The 22,959-nt window shown below is 35.4% G+C and overlaps 1 protein-coding gene across 1 annotated transcript in view; it reads right to left on the minus strand.

Annotated features, from left to right (window-relative positions):
• BRIP1 (BRCA1 interacting helicase 1) overlaps positions 1-22,959 on the minus strand; it is a 210,036-nt gene that overhangs the window by 128,137 nt on the left and 58,940 nt on the right. The window contains 4 exon segments of the mRNA XM_045490624.1: positions 1,988-2,142; positions 11,959-12,091; positions 17,718-17,917; positions 20,887-21,108. Of these exon segments, the coding sequence (XP_045346580.1) occupies positions 1,988-2,142; positions 11,959-12,091; positions 17,718-17,917; positions 20,887-21,108 (710 nt within the window).

The raw sequence follows: 22,959 nt of genomic DNA on the forward strand, positions 1-22,959 counted from the left end.
AGACAACCAAAGAATAGAAAATCTTTGTAAAACATGTATCTGATATGGGATAATATCCAGAATATATAATTAACTCTTACAACTCCACAACAACAACAACAACAAAAACCACAACCCAATTCAAAAATGGGCAAAGGAGGGGCACCTGGGTGGCTCAGTCGGTTAAGTGTCCAACTTCAGCTCAGGTCATGATCTCGCAGTTTTTCAGTTTCGAGCCCCATATTGGGTTCTGTGCAGACAGCTCAGAGCCTGGAGCCTGCTTCAAAGTCTGTATGTGTCTTCTCTGCCCCTCCCCCACACGTGCTCTCTCTGTCTCTCTCTCAAAAATAAATAAATACTTTTAAAAATGGGCAAAGAGGGGTGTCTGGGTGGCTCAGTTGGTTGGGCATCTGACTTTTGGTTTCAGCTCAAGTCAGAAACTTGCAGTTTGTGGGTTCAAGTCCCACATGGGGCTGTGCACTGACAATGCTAAGCCTGCTCGGGATTCTCTCTCTCTCCGTTTCTCTCTTCCCCTTCCCCGCTGGCTCTGTCTCTCTCTCAAAATAAACTTAAAAAAAATCTTTTTTAATGGGCAAAGGATGCAAATAGACATTACTCCAATGAACACCTGCAAATGGACAATAAGCATATGAAAGGATGCTCAACATTACTAGCCATTAGTGGAGGGTGGGTAAATCAAAATTATAAGCAGATACCACTTTATACCCATTACGATGGCTATTATCCAAAAACCAGAAACAAGTATTAGCAAGGCTGTAGAACAACTAGAAATGTTGTGCATAACCATGGGAATCTAAAATGTGCAGCTGCTATGGAAAACAGTGTGTTGGTTCCTCAGATAGTTAAATATAGAATACCATATGATCCTGCAATTCCACCGCTAGAGACTCAAACAGATACTTGTACATCAAAGTTCACTGTAGCATTATTCACAATAGACAAAAGGTGAAAATAATCCGTGGTACATACATACAATGGAATAATCAGCCATAAAAAGGAATGGCATTGATCTATATTACAACATGGATAAACCTTGAAACCATTATACTAAGTGAAATAAGTCAGATGCAAAAGAACAAATATATGATTCCACTTTTGGGAGATACCTAAAGGACAAATCAATGGAGATGAAAGAATAGAGGTTACCAGAGATTGTAGGAAGAAAGAAATGAGATATAGAGATCCTATCTGGGCTTATGAAAAAGTTCTGGAAGTGGATGACTGCACAACAATGTGAATAAACCTAATGCTACTAAAATATATATTTGAAAAATGGTTAAAATAGTAAATTTTATGTTATGTATATTTTACCATATAAAAAAAAAAAACAGGAACCAAATAGTACTACAGTTTAATAAGGGGTAGAGTGAGGGGAGTTAACTCTTTCTCATATTCCACATTTCACTAGATAGAGGCTTTATGCAATAAGAAAGAGACTTTCTGACACTGGAAGAAACATATCTAAAACTACACTTAAAAGGTAAATGTTTAAGTTCAGTCATATACCACTAAAAATTTAATGCTGAATTAACTAATAAGATGTATTTAAAGTATGTTTATTTCAATAATCATTTTCATTAATAAAGACTAATTTCAATTGATCTAAGTCTGTGCTAATAAGTAAGAGTAATATTTATATCACTTATTTACAATGATCGTAGGTACACAAAACAAGTATGGATTAAATACATACTAGTACCCAATAAAATTAATATTTTTAAGATGAAAAATACAGAGGCGCCTGGGTGGCTCAGTCGGTTGAGTATCCGACTTCGGCTCAGGTCATGATCTCATGGGTCCGTGAGTTCGAGCCCCGTGTCGGGCTCTGTGCTGACAACTCAGAGCCTGGAGCCTGTTTCAGATTCTGTGTCTCCCTCTCCCTCTGACCCTCCCCTGTTCATGCTCTGTCTCTCCCAGTCTCAAAAATAAATAAACGTTAAAAAAAAAAAATTAAGATGAAAAATACATATCATATGTATTTACTTACTTGCTGTTTTGCCTAAAAAGATAGTCAAACACCATAAAAAGTCCTTTGAGTATTATTTGAGTTGAAGCACTAATAATCGGTACTTCTCTTGTCTCCTCTCTACCATGAATTGGTAAGACTTTTTCTTCTTTTTGAAGGACAGAAGAAAAATGTCCCTGAAAGAAATTACTGTTATTAAGTATACTGCAGGAAATGGGAAACAGAGGAAAAAAACCTCTCAAAACTATAATAAAACGCAAATGAAATATATCTTGAAATTTGAGGAAAACATTACCAACACACAAGTGCTAAAAGTATGTTTTAAATTCCCACATATTCCAAAATTCTCTTCAGAGTTCAAGACTCTTTAATAATAAGTTGTACACTTAGGAAGTTCATTACTTCTTCAGGCAATTAGGGTATTATTTAGCACCCTTCAAAAGTCATGAACTAGGCATGTCTAGTGGGCCCAGTTTTTAGAGCAGGCAACTCTTGATCTCAAAGTTGTGAGTTCAAGCTCCATGTTGGGTGTAGAGCTTACTTAAAAAAAAAAAAAGAAGAGAGAGAGAGAAGAGAAGAAGAGAAAAGTAATGGACTAAATAAAAATGTACCAAATGGTTTCTCCAAGGAGCTTAAGAGTTGATACGCGACCTAAATGCCTGAATTATTTCCAGGGAGTATTCCAACAATGAGAATAATATGACTGCATGACAAGGAAAATCTTAAAAGTGACTCAAGGAAATAATACATGCTAAATACAGAATGTATATTAACTGGCTCATTTGTTTTCATGTGACTAATAAGTTTTAATATAGATAGAAGTATGGACATAAAAGAGGCGCCTGAGTGGCTCAGTCCATTAAGCGTCTGACTTCAGCTTAGGTGATGATCTTGCGGTTTGTGAGTTCGGGTCCCTTGTCAGGCTCTATGCTGACAGCTCAGAGCCTGGAGCCTGCTTCAGATTCTGTCTCCCTCTCTCTACCCTCCTCTGCTCGCACTCTGTCTCTCTCTCTCTCTCTCTCTCTCTCTCAAAAATAAATAAATCTTAAAAAAAATAAAAAATAAAGTGCTTAAAGCAAACTAAAAAAAAAAGAAGTGTGGACATAAGAAAAAAGAAAAATATGCATTCGCACATTGTGAAAACTCTGAATATTGAAGCAAAAGATATTGGTGACAACTCTGATGTTTGACAATAAAGTATGTGTTCAATAAAAATAAAATGGGAAAATAGTTAAGATAAATTAAGACATAATATTAACATTCAGATATATTTTGAAATAATACACATCTAGAGTAAAATTAGTTTCCACTAAACATTGAAGGATACAAATAGAAAGATTTTTGAAAAAGAAACAAAAAATGAAAACATTAACTTGGAAAAACATTCAGGACTACAAATTATTAACGAAAAACAAGTATTCAATTGTTCTTCTTTTTTGTTAATTTTTTTAAATGTTTATTTATTTTTGAGAGACAGAGAGACACAGCCTGAGTGGGAGAGGGGCAGAGAAAGAGGGAGACATAGAACATGAAGCAGGCTCCAGACTCTGAGCTGTCAGCACAGAGCCCGACGCAGGGCTCGAATTCATGAGCCGTGAGATCATGACCTGAGCCAAAGGTGGACGCTTAACCAACTAAGCCACCCAGGCGCCCCTCAACTGTTCTTTTTAAAAATCAAGTCCCCTCAGCAATACTTTATATAAAGGCTACAATTCTTCCCCAACATTGGCAGAACACTGGCAATTTATTCTGTAAAACTACAGAACTTCTGAATAGACATTTTTCCAAAGAAGACATTCAGATGGCCAACTCTCACATGAAAAGATGGTCAACAACTAATCATTAGGGAAACATAAATGAAAACCACAGTGAGATACCACTTTACACCTGTCAGAATGGCAAGACAAGAAAAAAAGTGTTGGTAAGGATATGGAGAAAAAGGAACCCTTTTGTATTGTTGTGGGAATGTAAATTGGTGCAGCCAATTGGAAAGCACTATGGAGGCTCCTCAAAATATTAAAAGTAGAAATACATTATCCAGCAATTCCACTATTGGGTATTTAGCCAAAGAAAATGAAAACACTAATTCAAAAAGACAAATGCACCCCTATGTTTACTGCAGCAATATTTACAATAGCCAAAATATGGTAGCAATCCAAGTGTCCATACATAGATGAACAGATAAAGATGTGGTGTATATATACACACAATGGAATACTACTCAACCGTAGAAAAGAATGAGGTCTTACCGTTTGTGGCAACATGGATGGACTAGAGGCTATTTTGCTAAGTAACATAAGTCAGAGAAAGACAAATACTACATGATTTTACTCACATGTGGAATCAAAAACAAAACAAATGAATAAACAAACAAAAAGCAGACAAAGACCCATAAATGCAAAGTACAAACTAATGATTTGCCAGAAGAGGAGTGGGAGATACAGACTTCCAGTTTGGAATGAATAAGTCACAGGGATAAAAGGTACAGAATAGGGAATAGTCAAAGGTACTTTAATAGCATAAGATTGTAGCATAGCATAACATAAAGACTTGTTGAATCACTAAGTTGAAAGTAATGTAATACGTGAAAACTAATGGAATGTTGTGTGTCAACTATACTTAAAAAAAAAAATTTTTTTTTTGAAAGAAAGCCCAAACTACAGAAAATCTTCAACTACTGAAGGTAAGGCAATGTACTAAAAACACATGGACTGAATGAAATTCTATATATTGAATCATGAAACTACTCCAAGGCTACTTCTGCCTAGGTTACCTAAAAATTGACAAGTGGGTTTATAGATAAATAGAAAACTAAGCATATTTATTTACCAGTAATTATTACTTCACGGGACACATAAAGTTGTATACAAATTTAACCTAGTAAGCTACATGATAGTTACTATCATAAGCTATGATAATATGTATACACGATAATGACAAACACACCGAATATTAATTATGGTGAAAGAATGAAGAGAGGAGAAAGGTAAAGAGAGGAAAAGTAGAAAGAGAGAGGAAAAAGAGAGTGAGTGTGTGAGAGACTGAAAGGGAGAGACAGTATGTGTGTGTAAAGGGGATAATGCATCATCATACATTATAGGAAGTCAATAGAGAATATCTAAAATTGAAAACTCAAAAGCAGCAGAACTCAAATGTTATTTAGAAAACGGGTTAAATATCAGAAGAAATCACCAGAAGAGTTAAAAGTGCCACTAGGGGGGCGACGGGGTGGCTCAGTCAGTTGAGTGTCAGACTTCGGCTCAGGTCATGATCTCGCGGTCTGTGGGTTCGAGCCCGCATCAGGCTCTGTGCTGACAGCTCGGAGCCTGGAGCCTGCTACGGATTCTGTATCTCCCTCTCTCTCTACCCCTCCCCTGCTCATGCTCTCTCTCTCTCTCTCTCTCTCTCTCTCTCTCTCTCTGTCAAAAATAAATAAATATTAAAAAAAATTTTTTTTTTAATAAATCAAAGTGCCACTAGGAAGTGAAAATTGGGATTGAGAAGGAGTGGGGCAGATGAATGCTTTTCTTGATGGTACTGACTCTTTAAATTATATACATGCTACTTGCGTAAAAATTAACTTCTAAAAATTTAATAATCACAATGTTGAGTTTCTTAGCTAGCTAGGATTAAAGGAAATTTCCTTAACCTAATAAAAATGTAACTATAAAAATCCTACAGCACCTATCGAATGGGAAAAAATTTACAAATCATATATCTAATACAGTGTTCATATCCAGAATATATAAAGAACTTACAGTCAATAATAAAAGACAACCCAATTTCAAAGTAGGCAACAAATTTGAATAGAGATTTCTCTAAAGGAGATATATAAATGGACATTAAGCACTTGAATAAATGCTCAACATTAGGAATTATGAGGGAAATGAAAATCAAACTACACTGAGGTACCACTTCATTTCCCCTAGAAAACTATAAGAAGAGATAACAAGTATTAGTGAGGATGCGAAAGAAATCAGAATCCTTGTACACTGTTGATGGGATTGTAAAATGGTGCAGCCCCTTTGTAAAACAGATTGCAGTTCCTCAAAGTTAAACACAGAACTCTCTCAAAAATAAACATTAAAAAAAACATATTTTTAAAGGGGGGGCGGGTGGGGGGACGGCGCCTGGGTGGCTCAGTTGGTTAAGCATCCGACTTCAATTCAGGTCATGATCTCACGGTTCATGAGTTCAAACCCCACATCAGGGTCTGTGCTGATAGCTCAGAGCCTGGAGCCTGCCTTGGATTCTTTGTCTCCCTCTCTCTCTGCCCCTCCCTGCTGTGCTCTCTGTCTCTCTCAAAAATAAACATTAAGAAAAATTAAAAAAAAAAAAAGTTAAACACAGAGTTACCAAATGGCCTGGCAATTCCCCTAAGTATATACCCAAGAGAATTAAAAATATAAGTACACATAAAAATTTGGACATGAATGGTAAAAGCATTATTTATAATAGACAAAAATAGAAACCACCCAAATGTGTCAAGTGATAATGAATAAACAAAATGCAGTAGATTTATACAGTGGAATATTATTTGGTAATAAAAAGGGAATGAAGTATTCATGAATGTTACGACATACATAGATGAACCTTAAAAACATACACAATGAAGGATACCAGTCACAAAAGCACCATATCATGTTTCCATTTATGTGAAATGCCTAGAATAGGCAGGTCTATAGAAACAGAATTTAAATTAGTGGTTTCCAGGAGCTGGGGGAGAAGGAAATAGGGAATGCTTGCTAATGGGTACACAGTTCTTTATGAGGTGATGAAAATGTTCTGAAATTAGATAGCAGTGATAGTTGCATAACTCTGTGACTATACTAAAAATCACTGAATTGTATGCTTTAAAATGGCAAATTTTATGGCATGTGAATTATATCTCAGTCTAGCTGTTAATAAAAAGTAAAATAATTTTAAAATACAGTAGACATGTTACTAAATGATGTAACACTAGTAATATAGCCTCTTTTAGGTAGCAGTAAGACCAAAATGTGTTTCACTGCCCGTGATAAACAATGCTCTAAAAGTTGAAGCCAGCAAAGAAATAAAATGTGATGGAGTTGGAAAGAAAATAGTCATTACTCATAGACAATAAAATTACATGGAAAATTTAAGAATCCATAGGCAAACCTATAAGATAGTTTAGCAACATAGTTGCTTACAAGATAAATAAATAAAAATCAACTACCATTTTTACACACCAATTAGCAATTAGAAAATGCAATTTTTAAAATATACTATGTGAAAAATAAACAGAAACTTTAACTTACTTAGGAATAAATCTACCCCAAAACACCTAAGACTTTTTTTTTTTTTTAATTTTTTTTTTCAACGTTTTTTTATTTATTTTTGGGACAGAGAGAGAGACAGAGCATGAACGGGGGAGGGGCAGAGAGAGAGGGAGACACAGAATCGGAAACAGGCTCCAGGCTCTGAGCCATCAGCCCAGAGCCGGACATGGGGCTCGAACTCACGGACCGCGAGATCGTGACCTGGCTGAAGTCGGACGCTTAACTGACTGTGCCACCCAGGCGCCCCAACCTAAGACTTTTAAAAATAAAATCATAAAACTTTATTGATATATAAGACATAATAAATGAAGAACTTAATATACATTGTTTGTGAACAGAAAAACTCTGTATTGTAAATATGTCAATTCTTTATAAATTAATCCATAAACTCATTGCAATTCCAATCAAAATTCCAACAGATTTTTCATAGAAATTTACAAGCTAATTCTAAAATTCAGTTGAGATCATCCCAAAGGAAAAGAACAAAGAGGAGATACGCCCTACCACTATCAATATTTTTCTAATGCCAGAGTAGTCAACAAATATGACAGTTTAGATAAACAGAATCATAGAACAAAGTCCAGAAATTAATTCACAAATAAGAGAAAATTAGATATAAAGGCAGAAGTGTCATTATAAATCAGAGGAAAATGGATGAATTATTTAGTAAATGATGCTGTGAAAATTATCCATAGAGGAAATAAAATGGATTCCTAACCTCACAATATAAACAAAAATGAATCCTAGGCTAATTAAAAACCTTTATTAAAAAAATAGTAACACTTTTAGAAAATGTACCACAAGATAGGGAAAGACTGCTAAAACTAAACTCAAATACAATTCATAAAAGAAAACACTGATAAATTTGAATGCACTAAAATAAAAAACACTTAGAAAAATACTCTATAAACAAACCATAGATACAAGAATATACATACAATGCAATAAGCAACAAAGAATTAGTATTTTGAATATATAAAGGAATAGCAATGTATACAAAGATACATTTTCAAGGATGTTCACGGCAGAATTGTTTCTCATCCTTGGAAAACTGGCAACAACTTATATTTCAAATGACAGATTATCAAGTAATTTAGAATATGTGTACTCACAAAAATGCTACACGGCAATTAAAACTCATGTGAAAAAATCTTTATTAAAATAGTAAAGTACTCATAGTACACTGTTAAGTCAAAAGAGGCTATAAAGAAACATGTATCATATCAGAAATCTATTTATGTTAAGGATATATGCATAGAATAAGAGAGATGGTCATAAATCCAAAAGTTAATAGTGATCATGTTTGGTAGTTTTTCTTTTTCCTTTGTTTTCTTTTTCCTTTCCATGTCTTTGTACTTTCCTAATTTTTCCTTGAGATATATTTTATTTGTACCTTTTTAAAATTAACGTATAATACATAGAATGCACTAGTCTTAAGTATACAGCTCCCTAAACACACACACACACGTAACCAACACTCACTAAGGAAACAAAACATTTTTTGAATCCCAGATGGTTCCATTTTGCTCCTCTCAGCCCAAATTGCTCCTTACTGTTGCACAGTAGCAACCAGTATTCTGAATTTGGCTAACATAATTATGTTTGTCTCTTCTTAAAATTCATAAAAATAAAATCATACAGTTTGTACTCTTTTGTGTCTGGTTTCTTTTATTCAACATTATGCCTGCAAGTGGCAGTGGTTCATTTGCATAGTGGCAGTGGTTCATTTTTTAAATTGCTGTCTAATATTCTACTATATGAATATCTCACAATTAATTCATTTCACTGTTGATATGAACCTTTAAAATGCAAAGTTTACGCAGAACAGTCATGAAAAGATGTCACAATATGGACAATATTTATGATACCATATTGCATTTTAAAAGCAGGGCAAAAAGTATAAATATCATCTAATTAAAATACATTTTTAATGCTCATATGCTCATGCTAGTGGTTATCATGCTAGCCATAGTTCCTATCTGTTTGGTTCAAAGACCTCTTCAAATCCAAATGAGGAAAATTACAAAACTCTGATAAAAGAAATCAAAGATCTAAACAAACGAAGAGATACTTCCTATTCATAGATAGAAAGACTCAATATTGTTCAGCTGTCAGTTCTTCCTAGTTTGATCTGTAGATTCAATGCAATTTCAATCAAAATCCCAGAAAGTTACTTTGTGGATACTGACAAACTGACTCTAAAGTTTATTTGGAAAGAAAAAAACCAGAATAACCAACACAATACTGAACAAAATCAGAGAACTGACACTACCTGACTTCAAGACTTACTATAAATCTATAGCAATTGATAGTGTGGTATTAGTGAAGGAACAGACATATCAATCAATGGAAAAGAATAGAGAGCCGAAAAAAGAACCCATAATAATACATTCAACTGATCTTTAACAAAGGAGCAAATATAATCCAATGGAGAAAGGATGGCCTTTTCAACAAATGGTGATAGAATAATTGGACACCTACATGCAAAGAAATGAATCTAGATACAGACCTTATATACTACACAAAAATTAACTCAAAGTGGATCACAGACCTAAATGTAAAATGCAAAACTATAAAATTTCTAGAAGAAAAAGACAAGAAAACCTAGGTGGCTTTGGGTTTGGTGGGGAGTTTTTAGATACAATATCAAGAGCATGATCTGTCAAAGAAAAAATTGTTAAGTTGAACTTTATTAAAAGTAAAAAAGTTCTATAAAAGATACTGTTAATAGAATGAAAAGACAAGCCACAGACTGGAAGAATATATCTACAAACATATATTTGATGAAGGACTTGTATACCAAATATACAGAGAACACTTAAAACTCAACAACAGGAAGACAAAGAACCCAACTGAAAAGTAGGCAAAGATCTGAAGAGACATCTCACCCCAAATAAGATATATAGATGGCACAAGAGCATGTGAAAAGATGTTCCACATCAAATGTCATTAGGGAATTGTACACTAAAACAGTAATAAGATACTACTACATATCCATTAGAATGGGTAATATTCAAACCACTGACAATACCTAATATTGGCAAGGATATAGAATAACAAGAACCCTCATTCACTGATGATGGGAATATAAAATGGCACAGCCACTTTGGAAGACAGCAGTTTCTTACACAGCTAAAAATGGTCTTACCATATAATTCAGCAATTGTCCTAAGTATTTGCTATTTACACAAGTGAGAAGAAAGCATGTCCATATAAAAATATGCACACAAGTATTTATAAGAGCTTTATTCAGAATTTCCCAAATTTGGTAGTCACCAATATATCCTACAGTAGGTGAATGGATAAACAGTGTGTATACATGCAGTGAATATTGTTTAGCAATAAAAAGAAACAAGCATCAAGCCACAAAAAGACATGAAGGAACCTGAGTATGATTCCAACTAAATGACATTCTGGAAAAGGCAAATCTATGGAGTCGGTTGAAAAAAAAATCAGTGGTTGCTAGAGGTTCAGGAGGGCAAATGAGATGTGGTGAAAGGATGAATTAAGAAGTATAGCACAGAATATTCTTAAGGCAGTGAAAACATTCTGTATGATATTGTAAGAGTAGATACATGACTTTGTTTATATCAAAACTCAGAACTCCGCAATACAGAGAGTGAACCCCAATGTAAACTATGGACGTCAGTTAACAATAATGTAACAATATTGGTTCAATTGTAACAAATGTACTATACAATTGCAAGCTGTTAATAATAGAAACTGTAGAGTGTATGAGAGAGAGAGAGAGAGTGTGTGTGTGTGTGTGTGTGTGTGTGTGTGTGTGCGCGTGCCTGTGCGCATGCGCGTGCGTGTGGCTAGGGTTAGGGGAATATGAAAATTCTGTCCTTTCTGCTCAATTGTTCTGTAAACCTAAAACAACCACTCTTAAAAGCAAAATCTACTGGGGCGCCTGGGTGGCTCAGTCGGTTGAACGTACGACTTTGGCTCAGGTCATGATCTCACGGTTCGTGAGTTCGAGCCCCACATCAGGCTCTGTGCTGACAGCTCAGGGCCTGGAGCCTGCTTCGGATTCTGTGTCTCCCTCTCTCTCTGCTCCTCCCCTGCTCACACTCTGTCTCTCTCTCAAAAATAAATAAAGATTTTTTTAAAAAATTAAAAAACAATCTATTAATTTAAATAAGTAATTAAGAACAAAAATGATAAAAACATTCTTATCTGGGGGGGGGGGACAACCTCTTTCAGAAAAGAAGTTATGAAGCCTCTACTAGAAAAAAGTACAGAAGTGCATACTCATAAAATTTTGCATACAATTTTGTAAGATTCACAGACTCCCCCAGCCCACTCATGATCCCCCAGGTTTATACCCTCTAACTAAATTAAGGAGAACAAAAAATGAATTTACCTTTTTATTTTCTAAATTTTTAACTTGTATAACTGACAAAATAACTTTTATTACAACCTAAACATATTGACTTGTTTTAGACTGGAATAAAGCAATTCATTCTGTTAAGCCTTATTTCTTTCACACTAAATAATGCTACTTTTTCATCCATAAATAATAATGATCAGTTATTAATTATAAATGAATTATAAATAATTTATCAGTTAAAAATTATCAAACTTAAATAAAATTTAAAAAATTAAATTGCTACTTTTTTTAGTCTGTATTAATTTATTCACTATTAAACCATTCACTAAATAAATGTCACAGATAGAAAAAAGTCTTACCTGCAAAATGGGAAAAGTAGCAGTGGTGATACCCATTTTGTGTAAATTTAAGACCATTTCACTTCCACTCCATATTTTACAGGATGATTCATAATCCCTTTCCACAAGATGTTCAGAGTTTGCTTCTAACCAACTAAAATAAAACAGTTCCATCAATCAGTATTATCCTTATGTGCACTATTTCAATAAAACAAAGAGAACTGTGATACATTGATCATATTCCTTGAAGCTCTTAGAACACAAATGCGGATTAAGACATCTTTTAAGATGCATGCATGTCTCATATTGCAAAATAAACATTTATATAGCTAAAAAGTAAGCTTTTATTCAGAAAAGAGAAACATGTAGGTGATTTCCCAATTGTGTTTTATGGATTCACACTGCTTTACTTGACTATCTCTCCAACTGACAGCCAGGTCGTAGCATATCCCAAATGCACATAAAGGAAATACAAAACAATCTAATAAAGAAATTAAGGTGTTACATATTAACACCAAAAGGGAGTTACTAGAAAATATATTCATTTGTATGTAAATACACACATTTTTATATTCAGCCAGTGCTTAAATGTCTATATTATTATACAGTCACATACTGTACTGGGTACTGGAAATACAGCAGTAAATAAAATAGGCAAGATCCTCATTCTCATAGAAATTACATTCTACCAAAGGGAGACATAAACTTAGAAACATATACATGAAACAAGAAAATATCAGATAGTGAAAAGTGTGATACAATGAAAATACAGGATAAAGTAATGATATAGGATAAATGTAGTGATATAGGATATAATGTAATCTAATTGCTATTTTAATTTGAATGTCAAAGAAGTTCTCCATGAAGTAACATTTATTCTAACAACTGAATGCAAAAAGTACCCAATCATGAAAGGATTGGGGGGGGTGGGGGGGTAGTATTCCAAGCAGAAAGAACAGCTAGTGCAAAGATCCTGAAGTGGTTAACAAATTTTACTTATTTAAGGATCTGACAAAAAGCCAATATAAAGTTGCAACACAATGGGCAAAAAAGAATAATATGATCAATGTTAAGAGGGATAAGCAGTATTCAGGTCAGGTTAAGCCAGGGTTAGGAAATCTGGATTCTATTCAAAAGTACAATGGGAAGGTTTTAAATGAAGGGTTTTAAATAAGAGAGAGACAATCTAAGTGTTTAAAAGATGATTCCAGTTTCTAAGCCAGACTGGATTAGAGGAGAAAGGCAAAAATGAAAACAGAGACTGTTGGAGGCTGTTACAGAATTCTACTTGAGAGATGATTCTGAGATGATAGGAGACTGAAGGATTTGGGACATACTGTACAGGTGGCATTTATTAAACTTACTGATGAACAGGATGAAGTGAGGCAGTATCAAGGACAACAGATTTCTGATTTGAGGAACTGCTTGGTAATGTTTGCTTAGGTAAGGAAGACAGGGAGCATTTGGGGGAGTAGGTAAGGAAAAGGAAGGAATTTTGTAAAGTTGAAATGTGATATCCATATCCAAACAGACATATAAAGTACAGTTGGATATATGAAAATAGCATTCCAGAGACAGACTAGAACCTAGATTTATTAAAGACCGGGCTAGACACAGATTTAGGCGTCACTAGGACTGCTATGGTACTTGGTTATGTAATTTAGGCAAACTGCAGAGACAGAGAAGAAATGAGGTCCCAGGACCAAATCCTGAGGCACTTCAACATTTACATATCAAACAGAGTAAGAACTATCAAAAGAAACTGAGAAAGAATGGACTGTGAGGAAGACGAAAACCAGGTGTCATAGAGGCTATCTAGGAAACACACTTCTATGTTGTCTCCTCTTGCCTTACTACTTCACCTCTGACACATCTGTCACTAAATGTATGTGGCATTCTTCTTTCCTTACACCAAGCAATTCTCAAGACACTAGCTGGGTGTCCTATAATTCAATTCAATTCTGACACTAACTGGAGTTAGAATTGGCACAGACCCCAAAGGCTAAGCATTCAGCCTCACCAGACTGTCCTCCCCACCTCTTCATCTCAGATGCCAGCATAAAAGTCCAACTTGTCATTTGTACTTCTGACCAACCAGCTATAAATCAGAGGTTCCCATGACCCCTCCTCAGGTTTAATCATTTACTAGAACAACTCACAGAACTCCAGGAAACACTTATGTTTACCAGTTTATTATATAATAAAGGATACAGATAAATAACCAGAAGAAGAGATATATGGGGAGAAGTCTGGAAGGGTCTAAGCACAGGAGCTTCTGTCCCAGTAAAGGCAGGGTGCTCTAAGCACATAAATGTGTGTACCAGTCTGGAAGCTCTCTGAATCCTGGCATCATCATGTAGGCATGATCGATTATTAACTTAATCTCTACCCTTCTCCCTTTCCAGAGGGAAGGTGGAGCGGAAAGTTCTAAGCTTCTAATCATAGTTTAGTCTTTCTAGTGACCAGCTCCATCCAAGAGCCCACCAAACATCACCTCATTGGAATAAAAAACAATCCTATCACCCAGGAAGTCTCAAGGGATTTAGGAGCTCTGTCAGGAACTGGGGTCAAAGACCAAATATTAGAACAAAAGATGCTCCTAACACAAAAGTGTTACCACTTAGGAAATTACAAGGGTTTTAGAAACTCTGTGCCAGGAACTGGGGACAGAGAGCAACTCTGTTATATATATATCAGAGTTATATATATTTATATGCCAAAAACATTTTCATAGAGGTGGTAGTCATCAATACCCAAAGAACACTGCTGACAGGCTGAGTAAGATAACAGAAAAATAACCTTTGGATTTGGCAACATATGGATCAATGGTGACCTTGATAAAAACAGTTTTAGTAGAATTCTGCAGACAGCAACACAACAGAGATCAATGAGGAAAGATCAGGGAGTGAGAAAATATAATTAGCTACTATAGATAACAAATTATGCTGTGAAATAAAAATGACAAACTGCTACATGGCAAAAATACCATAAGGAAAGACACAAGCACATGGCAAAATAGGGGAAAAAATATTGCAACTCTTATCACAGGCAAAGGGTTAATCTGCAAAGAGCTTGTACAAATCAGTAAGAACCATAACAAGAACAAAAAGAGGACACAGAGGTCAATAGACAGCTGACAGGAAAGGAAATATAAATGGCCTATTAAGGTGCGCCTGGGTGGCTCAGTCGGTTGTGTCTGACTTTGGCTCAGGTCATGATCTCACAGTTTGTGGGTTCAAGCCCTGCATCAGGCTCTGTGCTGACAGCTTGGAACCTGAAGCCTGCTTCAGGTTCTGTGTTTCCCTCCCTCTGCCCCTCCTCTGCTCGTACTCTCTCTCAATCTCCCAAAAATAAATAAACACTAAAAAACATTTTTTTAGTAAACAAATAAATGGCCTTTTAAAATGCTTAATCTCGGGGCAGCTGGGTGGCTCAGTTAAGCATCTGACTCTTGATTTTAGCTCAGGTCATAACCTCATGGTTTGTGAGACTGAGCTCTAAGTCTGACTCTGCTAACTGCACAAAGCCTGCTTGGGATTCTCTGTCTCCTCTTTCTGCCCTTCCCCTGTTCAAATTTTCTCTCTCTCTCAAAATAAATAAATAAACATAAAAAAATAAAATGCTTAATCTCAATCCCATTCAGAGAAATATAAGTAAAAACTACAGTGGGATACCAGTTTTCACCCATCTGACTAGAAAAAAACTTTCATGTTCTCATATATTGCTCATAGGAGTATAAATTAGTCTTCTACCCATTCCCCTATTGTGTGAGTTTTAGAAATATCTATCAAAATTACATGTAGATCTATGCTCTGACCCAATAATCCCACTTCTAAGAATTTTCCTATATCTTCCCAAACATGTGACATATGTTCAAAGTTATTCATTACAGTAATGTAACAGCATAGGATTATAAACCTCAGTACCTATTAATTAGAGGCTAGTTAAAGAAATTAGTGGACATCCATGCAATGGCATTTTAGGCAACTATTTTTTTAAAACTGAGAAAGCTTTCTAAGTCTTGATATGGGGAGATCTCCAAAATATATTGTTAAGCAAAAAAAGGCAAGATATAGGAAGACAAAGGTATAAAGTACAGTGCCAAGAGTTAACAATACTATACTATATACTTAAATATTTGCTAAGAGGGTAGATCTTACATTAAGTGTTCATATCATAAAAAAATAAAAGAGGGCAAAGGAAACTTTCAGAGGCAATATGTTTATGGCAAAATTGTGATGACAGTTTCATGGATGAATACTTATCTGAAAACTCATCAAGTATATACATTAAATATTTACAGCTTTGTGTACCGCAATAAAAGGGCTTAAAAATAACATATTTTTATGCTTAAAATGGAGAAGACAAAAAATGGAAGTATAGTATGCTATCATTTGGATAAAAAGGAGAGAAAGGGGAAAGTATATTGCTTCATATATGCACTGAATTGCTCATAAATATGGACTGAACGACAGATAAACTTGTTCAGGAGGAGAGAAACTAAGCAGATAGAGAACAGGGTGGGAAGGAGTTTTTACAACATAAATTTGTATACCTTTTATGTTCAAACATGAGACTGTACAACATTCAAAAAAATTTTAAACACTTTTTTAAAGTTTATTTATTTTGAGAGGGAGAAAGCATGCATGCAAGCAGGCACCCCAACATTCAAAAAATTTTTGAAGTATACTGTGAGGGAAAAGAAAAGTGCTGCAGGGGGAGCCTGGGTGACTCAGTCAGCTAAGCATCCGACTCTTCATTTTGACTCAGGTCATGATCTCATGGTTTGTGGCACTGATCCCCAAGTAGGGTTCCATGCAGTCACAGAGTCTGCTTGGGACTGTCTCTCTCCTCTCTCTGCCCCTCCCTGGCTCACATGTGTGCTCTCTCTCTCTCTCCAAATAAATAAATAAACTTATAAAAAGGAAGAAAGAAGGAAAGAAAGAAAGAAAGAAAGAAAGAAAGAAAGAAAGAAAGAAAGAAAGAAAAAAGAAGAAAAGAAAAATGCGGCAGTAAATGGAATGGGACATAGTATCAAGGTCTAAGATAAAGAGATTCTAGATCAACAACCTAATATCTAATAAAAAGGAATTTATCTAACATAAATTTTAATAAAATTATTACCAAATCTATTATTTTAGAGTATTGAAATTTTGGTTAATTAAAACTCATCCAATCAGAATCTTACTCAAACTGGAAGATAAAGCAATAAATTAAAGCCATAACATAAAATTTTAAAATATGTTGGACACCTGGGTGGCTCAGTAGGTTAAGCATATGACTGTAGCTCAGGTCATGATCTTGTGGTCTGTGAGTTTAAGCCCCACGTTGGGCTCTGTGCTGACAGCTCAGAGCCTGGAGCCTGCTTTGGATTCTGTGTCTCCCTCTCTCTGCCCCCCCACCCCCACCACTCATGCTCTGTCTCTCTCTGTCTCAAAAATAAACATTAAAAAAAAATTTAAAATTTAAAATATGTTAATTAAAACCATGTTTAGTTTATTGTCAGCTCAATGTCCTTTATACATCAAATATGGGGCTATTAAATTATTCCGTTAAATTAGAAATAATATTCACAATGATCAATTTAAAAATCAATTGGTTTATCATATTCTTTTCAACAAGACAAAAGTTCGGACTGGCCTATTTCTAAAAGTTTAACTGGCAAGGAACAATCCATTTCCCAAGTAGCCTGGTCAAAGTTAGTAATTATAAAATACTATGGCATAATGAAACATGTTGTTAATACATAGGCAGTATAAATGACAGACAAATGTTCTTACTTAATTAGGCTATAGCACACAGCTCGTAGGGGTTCATGGTCTTTCTTCCTTATATTATTGTTGACCATAGTATCTAATTCATCTCGAGCAAACCAAAGTTGAACTTCTGTTACACTGTAACTTGCTGACTCCCGAGCACAGTCCTCAATGTTATGAGCTTCATCTAAAATGACAATCTGTTCTTTCAGATTGATATCCATCTATAAGACAAAAGAATTTTCCTGTAAAACATTCAGCAAAATGGATTTAACAGCAGTAGGCAAGATATTTCATTTAAAACTTTGCATGACAGACCAATAACAAGGGTAATTACATAAGCAACTGATTCTAGGTCTTAAAACATTTGAAACAATAAGGCTAACAAGTATCAACTCAACATTACCGGTTCCCATTTTTCACTATCAAAATATGTGTTATGTGAGCCTGGATTAAAGTACAGCTGGCCACACAAAGGGGCATAAAAATCTCACTATGAGGGAATCTCCAACATAATGTTAAAAGCAGAGTAAAAAAAATTTTTTTAAACTAAAATACAAGATTCAAAAGACTCTCAAAATGTTAATATAATATAGCATGTATCTATTTCATTTTAGACTTTCTTACAACCCTTCATTTTGAGAATTGTTCTTCCCCATTTCTGATGTGATGTTGATAGAACTATTAATCTGTTAATCAAGGGATATCACCACTCTCACAACATAGAATTCAGGCTTATCAATTAAATAAAGTATTCCATCCCTCTGTGGTCACAGGTTTAAGAATGGAGATGGGGAGGGCGCCTAGGTGGCTCAGCCGGTTAAGCGTTGGACTTCAGCTCAGGTCATTATCTTGCAGTTCATGAGTTTGAGCCCTGTGTTGGGGCTCTGTCCTGACAGCTCAGAGCCTGGAGCCCGCTTCAGATTCTGTGTCTTCCTCTGTCTCTGTCCCTCCCCCACTCATACTCTGTCTCTCTTTCAAAATTAAACATTAAAAAAAAAAAAAAAAAAAAAAAGAATGGAGGTGGGATTCAAGGTAGGCCAACCAGAGAAATCTGGGGTGATGAATAGGAGATGATGTTCTTTTTTTCCAGGTTAGGTGGCTGCTTGTGGTTATCTTTGTTTCCACTAGAAAGAACCTGCCTGAGAATAAAGCCATCGCAATAAAGTCAGCCAAGTATTTTTTTCTTAAGTTCTGGTGAAGCTGGATTTGTATCACTTGCAACTGAAAGAGTCCTGGCTAATAGAAAGAAATATACAAAGCAATTACCAGTGAGTTATTCTGAAGAAAAAATATACAGAGGGTTGACGATGACTGAAAAAGAACCATGGAAGAGTAGGAAATATATTGGGTTTTAAAAAAGGAGTAGAATTTGGATTTGTATAGACAAAGGGAGTAGGGCATTTCAATATAGGCATCATCAAAAGCAGAGATATAGGAAAGAATGAGGTGTCCTCAGGGGGGTATGAGGTAATTTTTGTAGGGTTCAAGTTGGGAGTTTGTAGCAGAGATGTCTGAAAAGACAGATTCAAGCCAGACTATTGAACATTTTGAGAGTAAGCTTAAGAAACATGGACTTGGGGCGCCTGGGTGGCGCAGTCGGTTGAGCGTCCGACTTCAGCCAGGTCACGATCTCGCGGTCCGTGAGTTCGAGCCCCGCGTCGGGCTCTGGGCTGATGGCTCAGAGCCTGGAGCCTGTTTCCGATTCTGTGTCTCCCTCTCTCTCTGCCCCTCCCCCGTTCATGCTCTGTCTCTCTCTGTACCAAAAATAAATAAAAACGTTGAAAAAAAAAAAAAAGAAAGAAATATGGACTTTATCCCATGAGCCAAGAGTGCAATAGATTTTCAAGCCAAAGAACGATGTAATAAAAGTAATATTAGAAAGACTGACATGCCATTGATATGTACAGTGGCTCAGAGGAAAGGGTCTAGATAAGAAGCAACCAAATAAGAGGTAGGACAGTAGAGACAGTAAACATAATGCCTATTAATTTTTTTTTTTAATTTTTTTTTCAACGTTTATTTATTTTTGGGACAGAGAGAGAGCATGAACGGGGGAGGGGCAGAGAGAGAGGGAGACACAGAATCGGAAACAGGCTCCAGGCTCTGAGCCATCAGCCCAGAGCCCGACGCGGGGCTCGAACTCACGGACCGCGAGATCGTGACCTGGCTGAAGTCGGACGCTTAACCGACTGCGCCACCCAGGCGCCCCTATAATGCCTATTAATTTTAAGCTTAAATAGGAAGTTAGTAAGTAGTCAGATCTAAAGAGAAGAATAATAACTGAATATACAAAGTTATTCACTTTTTGTCTTATACTGTAACAACTGGATGTTTCTAAGAAGAACCATGCAAATAAACACAAATGCTATATCCAAATTTCATTTATCAAAAGCTCACAAAGCATAATTTGCATGTTATACATATTCTCCCCACAAAATTCTTCAAACTATAGATTCTTCAGATGAATGTTTTAAAATAATTCTGATTATTCACAAATGGAAGGAGTGATAGTTATCAATGGGCCTCAAATGGGGATAACTCTGCTCCTACCTGCCCTCCCCCACCCGTATACTTTGCAACATCAGGAGACATTTTTTTTTTTTTTTCAACGTTTATTTATTTTTGGGACAGAGAGAGACACAGCATGAACGGGGGAAGGGCAGAGAGAGAGGGAGACACAGAATTGGAAGCAGGCTCCAGGCTCTGAGCCATCAGCCCAGAGCCCGACGCGGGGCTCGAACTCACGGACCGCGAGATCGTGACCTGGCTGAAGTCGGACGCTTAACCGACTGCGCCACCCAGGCGCCCCTCAGGAGACATTTTTGATTGTGACAGCTCTAAGGATGCTACTGGTGTCTAGAGGATAAAACCAGAGATGCTGCTACGCATCCTACAGTGTGCAAGATAAACCACCACAACAAAGAATCATCAAGTCCAAAATGTCAATACTATCAAGGTTGAAAACCTGTGCTATAATTCCATTTCAAAATATTTACTACTTTGGACATTAAAATGACAAGTTCTAAAATTCAGTTTTTTAATACACCTCAGAATGTTTTCAGTACTCTATTTATATATGTACATAAATATAAAGCAAAAAATAAAAAGTGAAACATCTAAAAGCTTTCATATTGATCACTTATATTCCAGTAAGTGGGAGAAAAGTTTGAATTTTCATATAGCTACTCACACTTTCCCTTATTTGTGCATCTAGAAGATAGTTGTAGGGACAAAATACTATGTGAGCATCTTCTATTAGTTCCCGTGCTGTGTAATACGGACATGCCTTTAGTTTTTTTCCCAAGCTGACAAGTTCTTCTATATCCCAGGCTTTGCACATCCCTTCCAGAGTCTGTAATGTGTGTTGATCACTAATTTTATGTACGCCATGATAAAAATAGCAGGATTTGCCCTAAAAACAAATATGCATAACTGAAATACGAATCAACATTGCAACAAAGGAATAAAACAAGTTTATCTCAGAATTTTCAGAACATCATTAAAGCCACATACAGGAGAAATGATACCATACCCACAATCACAACCATTTCAAAGAAAAAATATTAGTTGGGGCACCTGGGTGGCTCAGGCTTGATTTCAGCTCAGGTCATGATCTCAGTTTGTGAGACTGAGCCCTGCATCAGGCTTTGCACAATTAGCTTGGGATTCTCTCTCTCCTTCTCTCTCTGCCCCTCCCTCATTTGTACTCTCTCTCTCAAAATAAATACATTTAAAAAAACATAAAAACATTAAAAAAAATAAATTAAAAAAAACAACTGTAATGGTCGACTCAGAGCTCCAGATCAGTATAGCTCTAGATACTCCAAATTAACCTGAAAAAAGAAAAAATTTTAAATTATGTTTGTTGTACCATTGTTCTGATTAAACTGATATTGGGGAGCCTAGGAGGCTCAGTCAGTTAAGCGTCCAACTTCAGCTCAGGTCATAATCTCACAGTTCATGAGTTTGAGCCCCTCATCAGGCTGTGTGCTGACAGCTCAGTGCCTAGAGACTGCTTTGAATTCTTTGTCTCCCTCTCTCTCTGCCCCTTCCCTACTCAGAGTCTGTTTCTCTTTCTCAAAAATAAACAAACATTAAAAAAAAAAATAAAGTGATTTTAGGCAAAAATATTTCTTGAAGGATATACAAGAACAATGGTATCACTGGTTGCTTTCAAAGACGACGGCTAAGTGACTTGGAGACAGGAGCGAGAGAGATTTTTCTCTATAGATACTTTTATAGTTTTCAGTTAAGCCATGAGAGAGTATTATTTAATCAAATATATGTAAGGAAAAAAGAAAGGAAAAAAGGAGAAAGGGAAGGAGGGATGTCTTAGGGGGAAAAAAATAAAGAGTGTTCACTACAAAATATTTGGAAAATACAAACAGTACCAAAAAACTCACTAAATTATCTATAAATCTACCATACAAAGAATGTACCAGTAACATTTGATATGTTTCATTTCATAATTCTTATATTCGTATGTACATATGAATACAACTCTACAATGTGATCTAATATTTAAACAATGAGAACAAAGCAAATTTTCCCCAGGCATCAAGGATTATTAACAATTTAGCCACAAAAAATAAAGCCACAATAAATTTTTTATAAAACCAGAATCATTTTTTTTCTCTCCATCTGACTAAAAATCCTATCAGAAATATTTTCTCACATCACTAAGTAGTTTTTCATTGTTGCCCACATATGTACATTGAACTAATAGTTATAAACCAGTTTCATTATTGTTGGGCATTTAGACTGTTACCAATTTTTATATTATAAATAATGCTTCAACGAGAATTTAAATTTAATGCACATTTCTCAACATTTTCTTAGTATACAATTTTAGATATGGCATTATAAGACCAAACAGTACAAAGTAGTTTTAAGTTTCATAAAAACTATACCACCAAATTATCCTCCAAAAAGCATATAGCATTTTACATTACCCTTTCCCCATAACTTTATCAACACTAATATTATCTTTTCTATCTTTACCTATTTTAAAGGTAAAAAATAGAATCTTCTTGCTTTGACTTTTGTATACATTCTAGCAAGGTTTAACACTGCTATTATACTATATGAACATGCTAACAAGTTTCAACAGTAACTTGCATTTCTTCTTTCATGTACTATCTGCTAATGTCCTTTGCTAATCTATTATTAGAAGTAAAACATTTTATTAATAAATGCTAATCAAAAAATAAGAGAAAATAAGTCCTAGCAACAGTGTGTCATATCCTATTAAAAGATATATAAA

The sequence above is a fragment of the Leopardus geoffroyi genome, chromosome E1, assembly GCF_018350155.1.
Source record: "Leopardus geoffroyi isolate Oge1 chromosome E1, O.geoffroyi_Oge1_pat1.0, whole genome shotgun sequence".
Taxonomy (NCBI): Eukaryota; Metazoa; Chordata; class Mammalia; order Carnivora; family Felidae; genus Leopardus; species Leopardus geoffroyi.